The 22580-nt window shown below is 43.0% G+C and overlaps 1 protein-coding gene and 1 long non-coding RNA gene across 7 annotated transcripts in view; both read right to left on the bottom strand.

The window, feature by feature from the left end:
- LOC143695328 (uncharacterized) overlaps positions 1-22580 on the bottom strand; it is a 117617-nt gene that overhangs the window by 93473 nt on the left and 1564 nt on the right. For 3 of the 6 annotated variants that reach the window (XR_013184424.1, XR_013184425.1, XR_013184427.1), the window contains exon 2: positions 4392-4528. Coding sequence is in view for 1 of the 6 variants with exons in the window: in XM_077186653.1 (XP_077042768.1) it covers positions 4495-4528 (34 nt within the window). In the remaining 5 variants the exon portion in view is untranslated. Of the gene's footprint in view, positions 1-4391; positions 4529-10216; positions 10346-22580 lie in introns of all 6 variants that reach the window. The other 3 variants (XR_013184428.1, XR_013184426.1, XM_077186653.1) reach the window with 3 other exon arrangements.
- Positions 19779-20196, bottom strand: LOC143695329 (uncharacterized). Its single transcript, XR_013184429.1, has 2 exons — positions 20026-20196; positions 19779-19918 (listed from the first exon to the last, which is right to left on the bottom strand). It is a non-coding gene; the product is annotated as an uncharacterized LOC143695329 (long non-coding RNA).

Here is a 22580-nt window from a genome sequence, read left to right as displayed (position 1 = left end):
TATCTTTGGAGTCTACAAAGCCATCACATACCATATTCAAACCATTATTCATCTCAAACAGAGAATTCTGCAAAGCAAGAGGAAATGAAAGAGAGTTTAACACAGCTTTACTAAAATGGAATTTGCCAAAGACTCACAGAAAAATGGATTTAATTAGGGCTGCTAATGGGGAACAGTTTGTTCCTGTGATTTAAAACAGAAGTTAGATAGTGCCTGTAATTCCAACATTTTTAAATTATATATAGGGGGTTATTTCTCATTTCTACCTTAATTATAAAAATCCATCTTTATGAATCAAAATTTTAAGGCAAATAAAGCAAAGACAGTAAAACTGATGTTTTAGTTAATAAAACTTTTAAGAACTCACCAAAGAAGCAAAAGACTTCAGTGTGGATAAAACAGACTTAACACAGTCAGTCACATTTGTAGGCAGTCCTCTGGATACTACTTGAGAACAGCATACCAAGGTTAAGCTTTTTACTTGGGAATAGGTATGTAAAGGAAGGTATGTTATGTTACAAGAAATGAAACCAGGTGTCGATTTTAGGGAATGATGGGAATGTCCTCCATTTAATTTCACAGCTAGGTCTATTTAAGTTGCAGGCATTAATTGGCCTGACACGCTCCAGATAAAATCCCAAATTCTAGAATTCTCTGGTATCCATTCTTACACTGACTACAGTAGATTTTTCTGAATTGTCTGCAAATTATTAGTCCTGATTAAAGGGGATACAATTATAGAATGGTGAGCCTTTTCTGCAGCCTTTGGTTTTATTTAAAACTAACAAATGTTTGTTTTGTGAAATTTCTCCTGACCACATGACTTAAGTAAATGATTCGCAGCATTGTAAAGCACTGAATAATTTAATTACAAATAGCCCAGACAACTGATAAGTAAGCTGGGCCTGGCTGCTGTCACTGCTGCAGATTCTTCACCAACCATACTGCATTTTAATACTACACCTTGGATCAGAACAGAATCAATGAGTGAAGTTCAAATGTGGCACATTTCCTATTTCTCTGACAGCTTATTTCATGGATCACAGGGATGAAAGTACAGCTGCTTATTCAACAGAGGAAAGAATGAATCAATTTTCATTCTTTAACACACTGTGTGACCTATTCTCTTATGCTCTATCCTTTACAATGGCTTCAGTCTCTTCAAGACCTTCAAATTTGTCAGATAGAGAAAATTTAAAATAATGACAAAATGCCCTGCCCTAGGTCTGCTTCCAACTGACTGACTGCTCTGCTGGTAAAAAGTCCAAATTGAAGCGATTAGGTCACTCAGGTTGAATTAAACAGACAAATTATAGTCCTAGCTCATTAAAAATGAACCAATCTTCTGGAAGATTTCTGTGATTTCACTCCAAGCTCCCCACAAAAGGCACTGGATGCCACAAAGCTTTTGATCCTCATGTGCTCCAGTTTCTTCCCCTACTTCAAACATGAAGAACTAACATGACAGGATGGCAGCCAGGCAGCAGCTGCTGACCTGCACATTGCACAGGTCGCTCCTGTGCCTGCCCCGTGCAGCAGCACTGAGGCCAGCTCAGGGCACCAAGGCCAGCAGGCAGACAGACACAGAGGTGCAGGGCCTCCTCCCAACCCACTGTCCCAAAGACCCTGCCACACTAAGAGGATACCAGAGCTCTGCATACCCCACCAGACTCCATGAAGCTAGCAGATAATGTCACAGTTCTTTAGGCAATGCCAGTTGGGCAGAATTAACACAATGAAATGCATAATTTTTCAATTTCATTGTGAATTTTTTTTTATTTAGAAATAGTCCTAGGTATTGTGGCTTAAAATACCTTCTGTGTACCCTGTGTTTGTCTTCTTTTACTGTTAACCCCAGTTCATTGGTGACACTTGCATAGTTCCTGTCATTGATAACTTTGTACTAGTCTGTGCTTTTTACTGTAATCAATTTTTAGATAAGGAAGCTTATATTCTAAAAAGGAGAACAGAGCACAAGGGCAAGTGCTGTGGTCACCGTTGGCAGGCATGGGCACCACAGGCACCACGCTGGCACCCCAGAGTCAAAGCAGCAGGGCCCCCTACAGTGCCGAGGTCAGTGGGCAGCAGCCTGGCATCAAAACAGGGGGGCAGCTAAAGTGCCAGACAGATGGTGGACCTGACAGCAAGGCCTGAAGTAGAAATTCTGAAAGCGACGAACTAAGACACTTCTACTGGCAAAGAGGATTTCTGGATCTCCTTTTTCAAACTCTTCTCCTGCCTCATTCTACTTTATGACTGACCCCATGAGGTTTGCCTGGCCTTAAGACATAAAAGTAATAAATCCGGCCTTACCAGGATATTACCCAGATGAAACACACATATCACAGCCAGCTTTTATTTGCTTCTCTCTCTGCATATCCAGTAGTTCAAATCTAGGGCTTTCAAAGCAGTGAATTTGACAAATATCAGTACTTCAGGACATGTGGGCAGACAAATTGCTTTTCCAGTTCATAAGATGAATCTGGGACAAGCATGGGTCACTAAATGGTCACAGCAAATGTTCTAGTCCAGACCTGTGTTTAAGCAGGCCATGAGATGTAGCAGAGGTTGCTGGTTTGCTTTTTTTTCCCCTGAGAGATTCATTTTCCTTTTTAATTTTTCTGCCTTCTGTGAAGGAAAACCAAAGACCCATCACAGCTCAGGATGGCTCAGCAGTAGTAACCATTCACTTGCTGCTATAGTGTAGAAGCAAACAGGACAGTCAGCTTGTGAGAGCTGTTGGCTGAACTGTAAATTCTTCGGTATCTGCTGTCTCTTTTCTTAAGCAGCCAGGAGCACACTGCAGCTAAAGAAAACACCCGAACTTCCCCCTGATCAGGTTTTGGCACAGTTCTGGAGGACTGTAATGTGAAATGGAGGGTGAGCAGCCAGCAGGTAGTAGACGGTCAGATGCTGAACAAGTGGATTTGGATGATGCTCACCAGATCAGCTTTGGGTGCACTAATGAGAACTGTGCATGAGCATATAATACCACAGAGGTTACACTCACTGTGCCTGTCACCAACACCCATTTGTCCCCTGGCTAATGGAGACAAATGCCCACCATGCTCTGCTGAAGTAATGTTCACAATGGAGTTTTAACAAAACCTTTTCCCTTCATACAGTACAAATTAACAGACCGCAGCATTTGAAAAATGGTCCTAATCCCTGTCCACACGGGGAGTTTGTTCCCAGTGCAAAGTGCCAGATTATGACAACAATATATACTTCAAGTGGGTGAAAATGAATGAATAACAACACCCTGACAGTGCTGCTATTCCTGAGTGCTTAGAAGCTGGGTAAAACTGACAGTTCAAGATGAATATGGCACTGAGATGTTACTATGCATAGCTGGTCAGGAGAATCCAGACTTACTTGCCATTACAGATGGGTTAATTCTAAAGGCTGCATTTGATTCTGAGCCATAGTTGCTCTCTGAGGAAATAGGAAAGGGTCCATCACATGAAGGACTGAATTACAGGTAATACTCCCATTTATGAAGAAAGCATTGGATGATCCTAGAAACAAAGGATGCAAATTTGCCTGTTGCCTCTGTGTCCCCAACAGCAGGTTGACTCCCCTGCCCACCCCTGGAGGATCCAGTCAAATGGAAGTGGACAACTCGCCTACAACAGCAATCAGGAAGGCAGGACTGTCCCCAGCTGGAGGGATCACCATCACACACCAAATACTCATTAGCCCATTTTCATAGCATAAGCATCACAAGGTGCCAGGGAAATTTTTTGCTATCAGGCTGACAGAGGAAAGCCAGTGTGATCTCAGGATCACATGTGGCTCTTTAGCAGGAATCCTGTGGAGTCCAGATGCACTCAGGATTTCAACAGGCTTCAGAGACACTCCTGGAGCATAACCCCACCTCTAGTTCAGAGCAGTGGTCAAACACAGACACTGCTCCTCAAGGACTCTGATCATGATCTCAAGAACTCCTCACCTTGTCTGCTACAGGCTTTTCAGAAGCATCTGCTAATGGCTGTGGCCAAAGAGAGGCCCTAAGCCAGCCAGCCTCCCATGCCCCAAGGAGCTTTCTCTCAGATTGCTTCCATGGTGGTGCTGAGGGTCCTTCCATGGCTTGTCACTGCCAGTAGCCAACAGCAGCACTCCCCAAGCTCAACAGAGGATCCCCAGCAAGGGGAGTCCCTGTGTCTCAGTTATCTCTGCCCATCCCCCTGCCGTACTGTGGCGTGTCCCCTACACCTGCAGCTACATCAGGTAGGCTACATCATCAAAGAAGGCTTGGCATGCAGCAGCAGGCTAGAGTCCCTCATTCCCCAAGATGTGACACAGCTTTGTTCCCACTTCAGTTTAAATGCAATCAAGGGCAGATCTTCCCTGTCCTCAGAAGCTACAGAGCACATCCCTTGCACCTGTACCTCTTTCCAGGAGTAGAGATTTCATATGACAATAACCTTGCAGTACATTATCCTGGTGAAATCATAGTTGCAGTGATGTCAGGATGGTCTCTGAGCCTCTTACCCCAGGCACTCTCCTCCCCACGAGAAGCTGGTTCCTGTAATTACAAAGTGGAGTCATATTAGAGGAAAACTAATCAGCTTGCTGGATGCCAACAAATTAAATATTAATCTAACTATTGTGAAAACAAAAATATTCATCTTCAGATATTTTCTGGCACAAGTGTCAAAATCAGAGTGGAACTAAGACTTTATTCATTTTCCATTATCAACTTAGATAAAAACACTCAGAAAAATGGGCAATGATGTGCAGAAACCACTCAGCACAGATAATTACAGAGTAAGTTTAGGCAGCTAATCACTTCTAGAATATGCTTCAGATCAAGATAACTGACTGGCTTGTTTCCTTGCCTTGTTAAATCAGGCAGATTCTCAGCTTTGCCTAATGGGCATGGAGCTCCCAGAGTCAGCATCTTTAACTAACAATAGGGCTGTCTGGCGGGCATGCTTATCCCACCAGTCAGCAGCAGGACTGGGAGATGGTGTCCCTACATCAGGAGAGCAAGACACAGCAGAGGCAACAGTGGCAGTTGGGGCAGGCAGTGGGCAGGGCAGGGACAGTGGGAGAAAGGCAGGGCAGAGCAGGGCATCTGTGGCAGCGGACAGACAGAGAGCCACAAGCAAGGACATGCTGAAGAAGGATGAGCAGCTGCAGCGGCACCAGTGGGACAGGAAGACCAACTGAGGGAAGATGTAGCCTTGTAGGGGGCCACTCCCTGCAGGATACCAGCTCTGGCCTTCATGGCACTCACAAGGAGGGGCTCTTGGGGCTGCCCAGGAGCAGCTCCTGCACAGCACTCACACCCACCCCGCCCACTGCCACCAGCCGCAGTCAGAGGAAGGAACCACAGTGAGACCAAGGGATTCTCCTTTGGGGGAATCACTGCGGGCAAGAGGCAATTTTCCACAGCTCTTCCTCTGGCATGTCAGGCCCAACCTTCCCAGGACTGCAAGTCCATGAGTTTACACTGCAGTTTCAACAAAGGCCTGAGTGCTGCCAGCAGCCACGGCAGCGAGCAGGAAGGCGAGCTCTGGCTGGCTGTGGGACAGGTGCCATGGATGCCATTGGGGCACCAGGGACAGCGAAAGGGGCACCCACCTGAGCCAGAACACACTCAGCTGCAGTCTGCATAGTCTGCACTCACCAGGACCTCACTACTGCATTTACTTTATTCAGAATGGAAAAAACTCCCCTTTATACTTCAAGTCAGTAACCCTTATGTTCTCAATTTACATGGAAGTTTTCTTTTGAACTAAGGCAGGAATTATTTTGACAACAGCATTCATGGATAGTCTCTCTTCTCCTTAATTATTAACTTTGCTGTAGTAAAAAAAAAGTGTTTAGGAAATCCATCAATATCAACAAATCTTTTGCATTAAAGTACTGAACTAAAGATCGTCTAATGAAGAAGCAGCATTCACTTTTGCTTTATTTAAAGGTATGAAAGGTTAACTATAGTTCTATGGATGCTCTTGTGCAGCTTCTTAAATTCGAAAGACTGCCAGAAATTATGCTTAACTTATTATCTGATTTATTATACCAATCCTAAAAGATAGGAGTAGAGTGAAATAAACTGGGAGTTTAAAGAGCTCACAGGCCCTTCAGCAAGACACAGACCTTCAGGGATGGCAGCAGCTCTGTTAGTTAACATGGTGCTCAGTATACTGTTTTGAAATGACAGTGTCTCTTCCTGTCAAGAACTGTGCACCAGCTGAACCCTTCAGTGATGTCACAGAATGCTGCTTGGCAGGCTCTGCTCACAGCAGTGCTAGAACTGCTTTGGAGACAAAGGAAGAAATTCCATATTTACTTCCCTTAGCACGTTCTGTGTCCATCCTTTCTTTGGTCATAATGATGAGCCTGTATTCTGGGGAATGCTGAGCTGCACTATTTCTCATTCATAAGATCCCCATCTGGTAGAATGCTATGGGGAAGTGCCAGCCATGGATTTTTCAGAGTGGTCCCCAAGATTTGCCTCACCATTGAAAATGCATCTCTCCAGGGATACACAAACTAAAGCAGTAGCTGTTCCTGGGGATTACATATCCCAAGGCACCTCACCCAGCTATTTATAAATTACATTGCTAAACAGGGATTGCCAGAGCTTCTTCTTCCACCAGTGTTTTTTATTCTGATCCAGCCTGACCCTGACAAACAGTAGCTTCCCTGAAAAAGGCATAGTCTGTTCTGTTTTCCAAGTAATCGGCAATCTTTCATCCATCTTGATTTAAGAAAGCCACAATCTTTGGGTGTATTCTGCTTAGGATCCCAAGGGCTTGGGACATGATACTGACAGAAGCCAGTGAATTATTCCAGCTGAGCCTAAAAACAACTCGAGCTTTTGTCGATATAAACCAAAAATGACCATACAACCATTCTGGAAGAAACCGTAGTATTAGAAAGCATAGGTTTGACAAGACAAACTGAAACCTACTCTTCAGATTCCAGTAGGTCTATGCCATATTAATTATTTATCAACATGTTTTCTTAAAGTAGTGCCTCTGTGCCTTTAATTTTCAATTCCCTTAATGCTAGGAGGATCTCTGCTGGCAACACATAAATTATTAACAGAGTTAAAACAATATTTGTTTTGCCCCAAAAACAGTTTTGAATGCTGTCCTCATACCAGTTAGATTTTTCTGAAACTTTAATGAAGGTCTCTAATTTCCCCCAGACTCATGGCTGAGGCACAGGCTTCGCTGGACCTTTGATTTGGCTGTGGGAGCACCACATCCTCACACTGTTCATCCCACTGGCGCTGGGGGAGTGATCAAGCAAAACAGCTGTGATGAGGCAGGAGAAACAGCAGCATGTCTATAATTGCGAATTTCAGTTGCTGAGTTCAGAGGTTCTGTTTTTCTAGTGACTGTTCTGCATTTTTTTATTTCAGCAGCTGTCCCTAGGCTCAGCAGAGAGAGCCCATGCTTCACTCTGCTTGGAATACTTTTCTCCTAACAAAGAAAAATACAGTGCAGTTCTTTTAGTCTACAAGAGAGCCATTTTGATTCAGCAAAAGGATACTTGAAACATCATGGGTCTAAGAATTTTATGCAATCTCAGCCACTTCTCTCTCTGCCAGGGAGCATATAAAAAATTAAAACCCCAAATATTCCTTCTTGCTCTTCTAGGCCCTAATTACAAATACATTTTCAAAAGGAGGAGTCAACTTAAGCCTAATTTTGTGCAAAATCTCATACTTTCAATACAGTCTTCACTTGATGTGGATTGGTAATTGGAGCTGTGGAATCAATTTTTCCCACACTTGAAACACTCAGATGGGTATGAAATGTGTTGCATTTGTTCCACGCACGTTTACAGTTCTGCACTTTGCTTGGAGTGCAATGATCATTCTGATGTATTTTTTATAACAGAGCAACATTTCCTCAGACTTTGATGTTTCATGTACAGAGCTATTATAACCATTTGCCATTTAGGTGCATGATCCATGGCTAATCTCCAAAGCTTTGATGCATGCAATAATTATTACTATTGATGTCATTGCACCATATTTAAAATATGAACATCTCATTGTAAGTCTACAGCTAACAGAAACAAAGGCAACCAATCCACACCAAGACAGAAAATTCCCTGTTGGTAAACATCTGAAAGCTTGTAAGATGACATTCCACAGGTTCCAGTGAGGCACTGACTGTGAGTGCAAGGTCTCTGAGAGCAGAAGGCGATGCAATGTGTGTGCTGGCCTCTGCACTGAGAACAGCTCTGGGAAATTGAGAACGGGGGTCTCCAGAAGACATATTCTGACAATCTGTTGTTGAAGTTTGACCCTGAACTCAGGCACACGGCATGTTTCAGCAGCTCCTGCACCTAGGCCTCTGAGTAATTTTATCTGTGCCCTGTGTCATTGGCATTCTGGAGACCAATATTCATTCAAACCACAGTTTCCAGACCTGACTAAGCAGAACACCTAGAAGCCCCTCAGAGCTCTCTCCTGCCTTTTTATGAAATCTGGATCTGAATAGATTGTTAATTGGGACATTATCATGAATATTTTCAATGAGGGCTGAAAATGTGTGGGCCTGTATTAACACTTTCAACTTGCTAAAATGTACCTTACAGGTCTCTAATTACACTGAAACAAACTGCATTAATGTATCTAGTTAATGGTCCATTTATGCTACTGGCAACTGTTTCTGGAAAGTCAAATTAACAACTCTGAACATCTGACTAATAGGAAAAACATTATGTTTTGATTGTACATGAATGTTAATGGTTAATAAATTTTCAAAGCTTCTGTATCAGAATGAAATCAATATTTCCTTTAATTGCCTTAGCATAATGCTGTAACTGTGGAAAAACTTACTAGAAAATAATGACAGAAAGTAGACCAATGTCTTCTGCCTAAAAAGTCACATGGGTCTGAATGCACTGGAAATAGTCTGCCTGGAGCACACAGGACAAGATTAGTTTGCTTCTGAAAGGTGGGAGGCTGGAGCTGCTAAGCTCGGCCTGTGCTCAGGGATACCTGGGATCATCCTGCAGCACAGTCTGGCTTGCACAGCAGCTGACACTAAGCTAATGCTGTCACCCTGCTAGACAGCAACAACTACAGCCAGTGCACAGCAAAGCCACAGACACAATGAAGGATGGAATGCCATGCATGGAAAATTGCAACTACCTTTTCTTACTCTCTGAGGTTTCTCATTTTGCTGCTCAATCACTGTTACACATGCAGTGACTATTAGCTCTGTTAGACCACAGCTTGCTGTAGGCAAAGACCATACACATATACACTATGTGAAACTGTCTATAGCAACAGAAGTTTATATCCCACTGGATATATTTCTTCTGAATACCAGAGCAGAAAACAGTAGCTGATTCCTACAGAGCAGAAAGGTAGAGAGTGTGACAGAATAGCAGTCAGACCTTTATCACATTATTGCATCTGAGTGGTGCTTGTAAAACTGTCCCTGCATCATGCCTCCAGACAGATTTCTCCTCTTTTTTCCCAAAGAGGCCCAAAAATATCTCAGGGCTACATTCACAACAGCTCTCCCCAACTAGGCAAAGAATGAGACACCAGCACCCTTTTTGTCTACTCAGCACTCCCTTCCTGTCTGGGATCTTTTTTGCCAACTATTCAGAAGAGTGGAGAAATTCAGCTATAAGGAGCAGTCCCAAATTCTTGCAGCAAAGTGCCAGAGTTGCTTATCATCTGGATACACAGAAGAAATATCTGTACAGTATATAAATCACCTGTCATCATCCTCTCTGGAAAACTCATTATTATAATAGTCTAATCATTGTGATATCCAGTGGCATTATTCCTGCTAACATTAATCCTTATTAGTTCATCTAGTATTAATGTACATGTCACAAGTATTTCCACATGATTTTCCAGGCTTCTTGTATGCTTAAGACCATCCTTGTTTCTGCTTCAAGGAAAAAGCTGTTCATTCAACACCTGTAAGACAGTCAGGCACCGAAGTGCCCAGACTTCAACCTAATGAATCCCTTCCTTACATCCTCCAGTGTCTTTCTCTTAGTGAAATACATACATCATACCCCACCACCTTGCAAGTTCCTTGGTATAGGGGATCTGTGTTTTCCTATTGTTATTTTGTACACATATCACAGAACTGAGGCTGAACTCAGCCTCAGTGTTCAACAGGTAGTAACAACCTGTCTACAACACTGGAGTCACAAAGTCCTTCCAATATGCAGGGTCAGTCTTTCAAAGGGAGGGAAGCACTGGGATTTTACATACCTGCTTTTCTGTGTCTGCACTTTCGCCTGGGGAGCAGTGTGGGACCAGCCGGCAGGCAGATCCCCCAGTACCAGACACTGGTGTCAGTCTGCAGCAGGCAGCACAACCACTACCAAGAGGCAATTTCTCCTGTAAGAACAGGAGTGGGGATCACTCTGCTCAGCCCGGGCATCTCATCACAGAGCCAAGAGTTTTACTACCAATTCCTTCAATGCTGTTTTACGTTTCACTAGCTCTGCCTTAAACATGGCTGGAATGTAAAGCAGAATTCCAGGCGAGGAGCATCAGCTAACCCATGCTGCCCTCCTCAGGAGCCGAGCACAGCCTGCACAGGGAATGATGGGCTGCTTAGCATAAACAGGCACACCATAAATTTCATTTTAGTAAAAGCTAAAGAGCTTCTCAAAAGGAAGGGTCTTGTCTACAGCACTAAACATACTCGTCTTCAGCTGAAGCTCAAAGAGTGAGAATGAGCCCTTCTTTGGGACAAACAGGCACTCAGGAAATGCAAAAGGAGACAAAAGAGCAGGTGCTGCATTAGTAGCAGCAGCAACACCCACTGCATACACCTGGTGGAGCAAACACTGGATGGAGATTAAAGGTAGCAAAACCTGTACTCCCTTCACATCCTTATGCAGTGGACAGCACACAAATGAGGATTTCTCCATAGCACATGCCATCACACCCCTATCACAGTAAGCTCCTCTGCTTGATCACAGTCACAGACTCAAAACACTGGCACCATCCTATTGCAACAGATAACTTCATAGCTCAGAAAGCAAAACAGCCAGAGACAAATCAATTGGTACACCCACTAACAGGAATGTTTCCCAGAACCAAAAGGGGCTTGTCCAGTCATAAGGTCCAAAAGGGGTAAAAGGGGGCAAGTAGCAAACAACAGGGAGATAGCAATCAAAATAAAAACATCAATGAATCACCTGAAGTGGGAACAAGGCGGATTTTAGCATTGCAACAGTATGAGGAAAAACAGAAAGTCATTGAGAGAATTCCAGCTAGTTATGTTTCATTGAAGAGCTAGAATTCAGCACAGGGTTGTGTTTGAAAGATGCAACTCCATCTGGGAAGGTCATGGTCTGGCATGTGCCACAAGGGTTGCCAGGAATGGTGTCACAGTAAAGGGCCTTTAGCTTCTTCCCATGGCACAAGAGAAAAAAGCTAGAGCAATCATATCCAAAGCAGCTATCTGGAGGCAAGCTGTGGCACATGTCAGAGATTATGTTTATAGTCCAATAATGTTTAATTCTTTTGCTCTCTCATCTACCACCCAGGGACATCTTTGCATTTTGCTTTTATCACCAAAGTCTATTCTCATTCCAGTCCACAGAGGCTGATGAACAATGTTTCTTTATTTTTCATTTCAGAGGATCATTACTTACGTTGAACCCATTAGTCCCTAACAGAGATGTAAGATGTAGTTCCCTATAGGAATTTGGAGGTTCTTTAAAGTTCTTTTCCAATATCCAGTTTGCCTGTTATTTATTTAGCGAGTTATTTCTGCAGGAACCTTGCAGCTGAGAGGCACCTTGACTTGTTACCAGCACTGGCCCTAAAGGTGGCCAGAAGTTGGGGCAGGCAGGTGACAACATTGTAGATTAAAGTAGTAATTACAACAGAGAATCCAGTCTTGAAGAAACAAAAGTAGAAAAGTCAAGGGAGGAAAAGGATACATGAAGTAGGAAATATACCATGGCGCTTAGGGTAATCAGAGTGCAGGAACTTGAGTGTGCTCCTGAGGAAACGCTTCCCAGACAGACACCATTCACTTCAGAGTAGCTCTCCTTATGCATGCTATGATCATGTACGTGGCTGCTAGTCAGGCTGGCATATCACCTCTCCAGAGGCCATCAGCCACACCTGTGTTGGCAGGATGGCTCTCAAACCACTGTTCAGCAGAAGGGGCTGCCTGCATTCAGCAGTGTGGGGCTGGTCCCTCCTAGGAGCAGACTTGCAGCCCTGACTCTGCTCTGCTGCAGACATGCTGTGCAGCCTTGGACAAGCCTCTTCACCTTTCTCTGTCAGAAGCACTGTGTGACAATGACACTCCTCACACACTCACAAGTGATACATTTGTGACTGCCTGGACTTGCACTGAACCTGTCTGATGGGAGAAGAGACTGAACAAAGCCCTGTCACCCAGCATTCCCAGGCAACCCTCCCATGCAGGTCTCAGCAGATATGCAGCGAGGAAAGGGAATAGACTCAGGCAGGTACCAGGGGCTGAGCAGCCTTGTTTGCACAGAACTTCTCTGGAATAAAGCTCCTTGTGAGTAAGACCTAGCCAGGCCCCTCTGCACAGCACCATGGTGCCAACCCAAAATTCTGTGGCGCTTGCTTGGCAGCACCAAGGAAAGCTGCGTTCTCCTTAACTTTATGGGCTTCTGAATGAGCATTAAAGAGGTAAGCCCATTACCCAAACACAAGGCAGCTGCTAACTACTCCCACTACTGTTAGTTTTCTCTGGTCTCACTCTGATCATTTAATGGGAAGAAGATTATGCAATAATCAAATGTCGGAACCAGCAGAACCCCCACTCCAGCAGGGGATACACATTATTTACCATGTAAACTGTGATTATTTAATTTCACAGGAGTTATTTCTGTGGCATGTAAATGGAAAGCTTCCTGCAGAGGAAAAGCTGGGGAGCTGGCTCCATCCTGACAGTAACACAGACATGCAGTGAGAGGCAGCCCGAACTCACCCCCAGGACTTTCGTGCCATACAGTGAACAATCAAGTGTGCAAAGCAGTGGGAATGGTGGAGACTAGAGTGAGTGTCTGCTTAACCTAATACCAATTTCCATCTATCCACAACCTCCTGACCATCTCAGTTTCTCCATGCTAGCAGGCTGCTAGCCCCTTCCACAGGCATGTAAGTGCATGTTCCCCAATCACCATCCACCCCATAGGAGTCTCCATAAACTTTCCCAGGGCCTCAACTGACCATCTCAGAGAGAACTCTGAATGGATCCTCAATGCTGACAACCTCTTCTTCCCCTTTCTTCCTTCACCCCAATCAATCACCAAAACATCACTGGATCAGGGCCTTGCCTGCCCACCTGTGACATCCATGCAACACAGCACTTGTCTCCCAACTTTAGACCTGACTTCCATTGCTGGTAATACAACTTTCACTGCAAGAATTAAACACACCACAGCTTAGGGCTGCAGTTATCTCTGGTGAGCCAGAGGAAAATTTTAGAGGTAAATAAAGCAACAGTAAAAAATAATGGCCCTAAGTGTAAATCTGCACCATACATAGCTTCTTCCCTGGAATGTCTCAAGTTGAGGATAACACAGACATGAAAGAGTAGCCACATGGCTTCAGATCTGAAGTCCATTCAGCTCAATAGCCTGCTTCTGGCAACAGACAGAAGAAGAATGTCTAGCAAAGACCGTAAGAAATAGAAAAGCACATAGCAGCATGTTTCCAATCTCCAGTGATGCACATAGTTTGAAAAAATTCTGAAGAGAGAATGTGGTGGGGCTTTGGTGATTAATATTCACAGGTGGACTTCAATTCCACAATTTTTGCTTTAGTTTTTGAAACTTTTAGCACCTACAACATCCTGACACAAGGAGTTCCACAGCTCCAGTATGCATAGTGTGAAGAAGCACCTCCCTTTTGATTTATTTCTTTGAGTTTGACTCATGTATTTCTATGTCCTTCCCTCCACCTCCAGGTCCTTCATCAACAGAGACAGTGAGCAATCATTCCTTCCTCATCCTTCCTATTCCGCATGATTTTATACACATATATTCCATTTAATTGTCTCTTTTCCAAGGCAGAGCTCTCCTCATAAAGAAACCATTCCAGATCTTTTATTATCTTTGTCTTGGCTAACATTTTCTAGTTCAGTTCTTTGCTTTCTGAAATGGGGAAACAGCACTGAATATTCAAGGTGCACAACACTGGGAATTTAGGTAAGGACAAAATCCTGTTACGTGTTTTGTTGCTTCTCTAAGAATTCCTAACATGTTATTTACTCTTATGACTTACTGCTATGCCAGCTTTTCCATATAAGTATTTATTACTATCCCAGGTCTCATTCATCAGTTAACAATCACCTTTGTACTTTTGACTGTCTACACAAAATTAGGATTATTCTTCCTCCTGCTCATCACTTCCTAGTTCTCTACACTGGATTACATCAGGTCAGTCACTCATAGCACAGGACAGCTGGGAGAGGTGTCCCACTCCTCTGTGGACATAGCAAGACAGTCAGAGGTGGTGAGGCGAGGTGAGCACTCACATCCCACTTACATTATGATGTTGCTCCTCTGAGGGTGCAGAAAAGCTCCCTGGTTCCAGGGTGCCAACCTAAAGCTCTGCCATTGGCCATGGGCTCCTCATACATGTCCCCTTATGCCTCCTTACATCCCTACCACAGGGACTCCTAAAACCAGCTTCAGGCCCAGGGGTTCAGTTCCACACTAACAACAGCCACACTAGTACAGCAGACAGGAGAGTGAAACAACATGTGTGACTTGGAAGCCATTTGTCACAGAGTTTTTTAGTTTCTCATAGTGAAGAAAACAGCAGAACATAGAATTCAAATTTTTAAATTCTATATAGTGACAAACTAGCAAGTGCATTTAACTACCAAAATACATTTCACAGCCAGTAATGGATACTGTAAAGTGTAAGCTGGTACTTGGATTATCAAAGGCAGAGTCTATCAATTTTTGGTTTTGTATTAAAGTTGCTTTTTCCATCTGTTGAAAGTGGCTCTTTGTGATTTCACAGGGCATTACACTTTATGTGTCTCATTTGCTGCCCCCAAAGGAATTTCATTCTGCTACATTAAGAAATACCTTGGTACGATGGCTAAGCTTTTAACTTTCCAGAACACACTGTTTCATGTCTGTCTCCATCCTAGCAGTTACTTCCTTTAAGTGTCTTATTTATACACACACATACATGTACAAGATATAATGTAATTCACATGTCATATTAGCTTTGTCACAATGAGGATTCTGTCTCTGTCCCTTTGTGACCTCTGTGATCACCATCCCAGCTTCTGCCACATGTGTCCAGAAGGGACATGCCTGATCTCTGAAACACGCTTGGATCTGTAGCTTTTGTTTTGCTCTGCACGACACACAGGTGGATAAATGGGAAATTACACTGAAACTCCTTTTGCTGAGGATGTCCCACAAATGCACACTGCAAACACAGACAGCTGTGCCTTCATTCTTGTGAAAATCTCATTTTTTCATTTTACAGCAACATACGTTCCAGCAGGGTGTTCCCATGCGAAGGCACGGCTACCTTTTAGCAGAGGATCACCCCAGTCGTATCACTAATACCATCTACTACAAGTGCCATCACAAAAAACACTTCCAAATGCATATTCTAGTCTTTCTTAAAAGCCATGGCAACCAAACATCTGTAATTATGCCTCAGTAGCAAGTCCAGTCTCCAGTTCATCCAAAGTTCACAATGCCCCTTTCTCCCTGCACACTTGTCCTTCCTTTTATTCTCACAATACTGCATCAGCTCAGATGTTGCTGTCATTAGATATGTATTCTGAAGGATCTTGCTACAAATTAAATTTAGGGAATATTTAGTATACTGCTGAATCTAAGCTTCCTATGGGGTTTTTCCCACCTGCACTGTTACTTCACGGAGCTGTTAACGGGAAGTGATGGTAGCTAGGCAGGTGACTTGAACCTGCTCCGCAACACACACCGGCAAAAATACCTGCTCTAGGTGGGCCTGCTTTAGGTGGGTTGGACTAGATGATCTGCAGAGGCCCCTTCCAAGCCCAGCCATTCTGGGATTCTGTGAAAAGCAGAGACAGCGTAAGTCGTACACAGCCTTTTTGGAGCAATAGTGTTGTCCATGGTTCTCAAACGCAAGCTGGGTGCAAAGCATGGCTGGGTGACTCATTGGAAAATATAAGTCTATTTCCACAGTGATGTGTATTACATTCCTTTAAAAATCATGATGGAGAGAGTCTCCAGGGCAGAGGAAGCTGCACAGCATTTTCATAGACTATTACAACTTGAAGGAATGCTTCTTCCCTTATCCTCACTGCAGTGATCCAGAAAATTCTCTTCCCCAAAAACTCTAGCCTGTCTGAACTGGAGAGTTACTCACAAATAAATGGAGGCTGTTCCTTCTCAGAATGTGCATGAAAATACACCCATTTCTATCAATTCTCTTTACTGTGCTTTCCAGAGCACACTGGGAGCATGGCCTGACCTTACAGGACACCAAGACCTCCCATTCGGGCCACACTCTCTGTATGCTTTGTGAAAAGCTTTGCTATCACAAGTATCAGGCAAGGTGGGTACACAGCTGCTCAAGAAAAATCAACCCCAAAATTCTACACAATATCTTGGAATGAGTCAGGAGGAGGCAGCAGAGCAGCATATCTACCATCTGCCCACATGGGAAAAATCAAAACCTGTCTCCAGTCCAAGGACAGCACAGCCAAGAGCCCCTGATTACTGCTGGGCAAACATGGAGCCACAATAGAGTGAAGCTTCGTATTTTCTTACACAATTCAAGCAGGGACACCAAACTACACAGAACAGACAGATGCTGGACATTGCAGACAAAACTGAGACATATGAACCTGATGGGTTTCTTTCCTGCATTTTCTTACAGCCTCCAATATTGCTATAGTGACGCACAACACCAGAGAATATAATTGCTGTAGTGATTACTTACAGCCATTACATTAAGCTTTAAAATGCTCCTTTCAAATTGAACAATGTTTTTTTTCAAAGTCAACAGCTGGTTCACAGCTTGAAAGCACCAGTTAAGATAAATTAAATTAAAAGTGTAATAAAATCACAGACTAAATTTAATTTTTGAAGCACATGCAAACTGCAACAAAGACTTTAAAATATCTTTCAAAAGCATCCACAGAAACAAAATACAACCAACAATTGTGGTGTGCAACCACTGTGCTCATTAATAAGAATGTGATTTAGGAACACAGATAAATGTGTATACTTAGAGCACAAAACAAATTCATGCAGCATTTATAGCTCTAGTTCAGGGGATGAATCAAACAGTTTCAAATGAGATTTTTAAATCCTGGGAGGAAGGCAAAAATGTTTATATATATGTATAAATATTCTTCCTCCTAATGTACATAAATGTATATAAAGTGTGGCTGATGAAAATTACATGTCCCAGCCCTTAGCAGAAAAAGGGAATCTTGTGCGGGTGCAAGATCAGTACAATGGCAGGAGCCTGCATCAGCTCTTGAAATGCACTGTTGGAATGACAGGTAAGCCTTACATTTCCAGAGTGTACATCACCACCTAAATGCCAAGAGACTTTCCTCTGGCCTGGCTCTCTGTTTGCCATTGGGAGAACATTGTTCGCAATTCCAATGGCCTCTGCCTCACTAGCAATGAAGTACCAAAGCTACACATCCATTCGGATAAAACAGAAAAACATAAAGGACCCATGCCCTCACTTCCTTCCACACTCCTATCAGGAAGTCTAGTACCTGCAGCAGTGTTCCAAACAGGCTGACTACAAGCCAGTTGTCGCTGTGCCTCAGACCTTCAGGCTGCCAATCAGCTGTTCAGCAGCTGACATCCTATGGCACTTGAACAAGAAAATGATAGAAGAATCAGGAATACATATTCTACCTTCTTCATCACAACAGGGTTCTCTGCCTCATGAGAAACGCTGTCTCTCATTAATGCTTATTAGCAATAAGAAATATCCCAATTCAGTTTTCTTTGCACCTGCAGCTATAAAGACTGTTTTAAAGGTTTGTTCTTGTGGTAGTGCATCTGCTCCATTCCTTCTTGGGCCGCAGTATGATCCAAGAAATGCTGGCTAGGCTTCGGCCTTGACAAACAGCACCTGCGCCAAGCTCCTCTTGAGCTTCTCAGAAACAGTGTCTGTTCCCAGGAAGTGGTGCTGTCTAATGAGCTCCTGTTTTTAACAAAAAGCCTTGGAAACTTATTTTTCTTGCCTGAATAACAACCTGAGTGGAACAACATTTTTGTTATCGAAATTTCAAAGGAAGTTACCAAAGCAAATTGCAGCCAGGATGAAAAATTACTGCGACTGAAGGCCACTCTCTTGAGACCCTATAAACAATGGTCCTGAATGAGACCCTTTGAACTCTCCTGGACTGCAGAAGGCTGTGACCAGTGACCTCCTTTTGACTGGGGCCCCTCAGAGCCAGTGAATTCTCGTTTGCTATACTCAGACAACCACTGCTGAATGACAAGATAGATCCTGGGTTGATGCCTCCACTCCTCGAGGCTCAACCCTTTACCTGTTGAGAAGATGCAAAGGCATCCACTGTGAATCCTGCACTGAATTTGAGGGGAATTTTTCACAGGTATACACCTTGTAAATAGTGTTTAGGTCTCTGTGTGTGCAAATGCGAATACACTATATGAAATGTACTATAAATGCTGCTGTCTTAAATTCTTAAGTTTAGATTTTTAAGTAAATTAGGCCTGGTAGTTACTGTTGCCCTATAGTAAATGCTAAATTAATCATTTGTTAAATTGTTCAACTTGAGCTGTCAATTAAGTGTTGTTAAATTTAAGAGCTGTTAAACCCTTGGGCCTAAACTGTTGGTCACATCCCAGCTCAGTTCAGCAAAGAGGTCCATTCTGAACCTTGGGACCCAGCAGGAGGGTCTTCCTTATCCCATTTTATCCTTATCATTTTCTACCCATACTCTTTTTTTCCCCTCCATCTCCCAGCCTTCACACAGATAATATTGGAGTTGATTCTGGGTTTAGACTGATTTTAGACTTTAGTTTGCTTTTTTTAGTTCTTAAACCAAGTAGCAGAGTTAACCTTGCAAACAAACTTTTTTATGCTTCCACTTTTATATCAACCATACTTTTGCTGATACCTTCACTGGTGATTCTTTAAGCAACCTTAAAACACTCATTCATGACAGTTGTAAAGATTTTATGTTTTCTTTAATGTTAAAGGAGCTGTCTGAACGTATTAGCATATATGAAGGGGATTCAAGTTGATATAAGGAAAAAGAACTTTAAAATAGTCTAACTTACATAATTTCCATCCAGCAAAGGTAACTAAGGCAACATGTGTAAGCAATACTGTCTCAGTTGATCTCAGCACTGACACATGTCCCAGATGGATGTTACGTAATGTTTTTGTAAAATAAGTATTTCCCAGTGATTTCTGAAAGTAGAACTGGGTGTGCTGATATAGCTTGCCCCAGAAAGAGCACTGTGTGTCCTATACCCAAAGCAATGAGACGCATTTCAAAGTGCCATGCAAAATGTCACCTTATCCCACTTAAAGTTATTTCATGTAGTAATATCAGGGAAATTACAACAATATGTTGTTCTACATGAAAGTACATGACAGCACTATTTGTGAGACCTGGCAGCTGCCACTCTCAGCCAAGCAGATGGCAGTGATAAAAACAGTTCAGGGAACAGGTTGATAAAGATATATCCGTCATTACACTGTCACTGCACAACTACACTCAGCTCCAAGATACCATGAAAATACATGGCTGTGTTACTCTCAATCAGGAAGACCTTGCTCATCTGAGAAAAATTATGTTTAGTAATTAATTCTGTACATATTTTAATCAGAATCATTCATCTCCTGTTCAGAGGAACAAAAAAAGCAATCTGGAAAGACACCCAAAATCTTTTAAGTCTTATGTGTTCACACTGTTGTTCTTGCAGAAGAGGAGACAATCATTTCCTATAAAGGAAAATAAGAGACAATTATGGCTTTCATGGCAGTTATCAATTTATATTCCCATTTAAGTGCCAGAGGGCATCTTAGGTTCCATTTTCATGCATTTTTACCTTTTTTTTGCATGGGTGGGGAGGCACAGGGGCGATGTTAAGTGAGTATATTGTGTATACTGCTCATGGAAGGTACCAGTCAACCACTCCTGGAAGCAAAAACAGCCTAAGTACTGGTGGCAGGGCAGCAGCAGCATCAGCCTGTCCCCACTTCATCCCTGCTCCTGGACGCTGCCGAGACTGGCAGGCACTTACCTGCGGTGATGGCCGGTGAAGGCACATGCCCAGGCGTCCCAAAAGCCCTGGAAACGAGGGAACAGATCACCTTCCTTCCCTGGTACAGAATTACAGAATGGTTCAGGTTGGAAGGGACCACAGGTAGGTCATCTGGCCCAACCTCCCTGCTCAAGCAGGGTCATCCCAGAGCACTTGACACAGGATCATGTCCAGTACATTCTGGAATATCTCCCGTGAGGGACTTGCCACACCCTCTCCAGGCAATCTGTTCAGTGCATCTCACCCACACAGTGAAGTTCTTCCTCAGGGTCAGGTGAAACTTCCTATGCACCAGTGCCTTGCCTTTTTTCCTATTGCTGGGCATTACTGAGAAGAGCCTGGCTCCATCTTCTTGCCATCCTCCCTTTCAGGAGAGTATAAATTCCAAAGTACCAGGCTGCCAAAAGGGACATGGCATTCCTGAGGAGCTGAGCAGCAGCCCCGAGTCCTAAAAAAGAAAATCTTCAATGTTATTTGTTGTGCAGTGGATTGCTAGACATGATGTTGCACTGAAGAAGGTTTCATCTTTAACAAAAACTCTCAACGAGGTAACTTATCTGAGATGGCTTCACCATTCAGCACTGCAAGCAATTTACACGTCTTGACTTGTGTTAGATATTTGGGGCATCTATTTAGTTTTTATTACTCCTGGCCTCAGCTTTCACACTCCTTCACAGAACAAATAACTGCTTTCTCTATCTGCTAATTCCAACAGCTGGCTATTCCTCACCAGACTTCTGCTACATTCACCTAGGGAAGAATCATAAATAAATATGTACAGGCAAGCAGATGCTGTCATTTTAAAAATTGATCCACTTAATACAAATGTCCTATTTTGCACTTAAGTAGTGAACCACTGAGCATGTGTCTTGATGTAACTTTAATAAAATCCAAAAAAAATCACAGGACTTTGTTCGTTAACTCAAATTAGCAAATGAGGAAAGAGTGCTATAAAGGAGAATATTCCTATAAATAAATTTTTTGAAAAAATTAAATTCTGGACCAGGACAAATACTCTTTGGCCAATGCTCTTTTCAATAAAGACAAAGGCAAGGTAAGATACAGAGTGTATTTTTTTTTATACTTGGTGTAATTACTTTTTCACCAGTGGCAGACAAGGTAACATCAATTGCGGGTCGTGGAATATATGACTGTAAACAGAAGCGCAAAATACAGATGGCTTTATCTGCATACAGATGGCATTATCTCCTTTAATTGTGTGCCTGTTCGTTTGGGTTTTTTTAAATAGATAATTTCTTTCTGAAAGTCCATGCTAGGGGAAAAAGAGGTGGCTGGAGCATATTTAAAAATATGCAGAATATAAAGAGAATGAAAAGCACAGACTATAACCCAGGAAGCAGCAGGGGAAGTCTTGGTACCAAGTTTTCTTCTATGCTTTAAGGGACATCTTTCTACAAGGTTAGGCAGTCTGCTTTCCACAATCTTTAAAAAATTTACTTCTAACAAAATCAAGTTTCAGTGATGGTGGCATAATCCGTGGAACTCGTTTTCCCATCAGTTTCTGCAGGTTAGACACATGACAGTAATCTTTGTTCTTTGGCAGCAAGAATTAAATTCTCTCTTCTTGACTAAAATGGAAATGTCTAGCACTGAAGTGGTCCACTTCCTTGGTCAGCCAGCTCATACAAAACATCTGCAGTAGCTTACAGGCATTTCGAAGCTAGCATGCATTATTGCAAGGTTAACTGCTCTGAGAGCTAAACTTCCCAATTCAGCATTTGCAAATCTGTTAGGTTTTTTTTCCCCCAGTGAAGATAATTTCAACCAAGTTGTTAAGATGCAGCATGATATTATGAGCTTTTAGTGGATTTTCCTCCAAGGTTAGAGGCCAAACACACAAGACTCAGTACACACCCTAAAACCTGAGCTTTATTAGCTCAGCAGATATACAGCCCCTTTAACTGCAACAACAACTTCCTGAAAGAAGTTTGTAGCCAGGTGGGGTCGGTCTCTTCCTCCAGGCAACCACTGACAGGACAAGAGGACACAGTCTTAAGATGCACTAGGCAAGTTTTAGGCTGGATATTAGGAAGAAGTTCCTCGCAGAAGGAGTGACTGGGCATTGGAATGGACTGCCCACGGAGGTGACCATCCCTGGAGGTGTTTAAGTCAAGTCTGGAAATGGTACTCAGTGCCATGGTCCGGGTGACAGGGCGGTGTTAGGTCTTAGCTTCAACTTGATGATCTCAAAATGTCTTTTCCAACCTAGTTGATTCTGTGATTCAAGACTATTGATGCCGTATCAGAATTCAAACTATTGCACCAAAACGGACTAGAAATAATTGTCTTCCAGTGTATACTCACAGAGGAACACCGAG

The sequence above is a fragment of the Agelaius phoeniceus genome, chromosome 16 (genome assembly GCF_051311805.1).
Source record: "Agelaius phoeniceus isolate bAgePho1 chromosome 16, bAgePho1.hap1, whole genome shotgun sequence".
Taxonomy (NCBI): Eukaryota; Metazoa; Chordata; class Aves; order Passeriformes; family Icteridae; genus Agelaius; species Agelaius phoeniceus.
The sequence above is the reverse complement of the archived record's forward strand: the minus strand, read 5'-3'. Positions and strand labels throughout refer to the sequence as shown.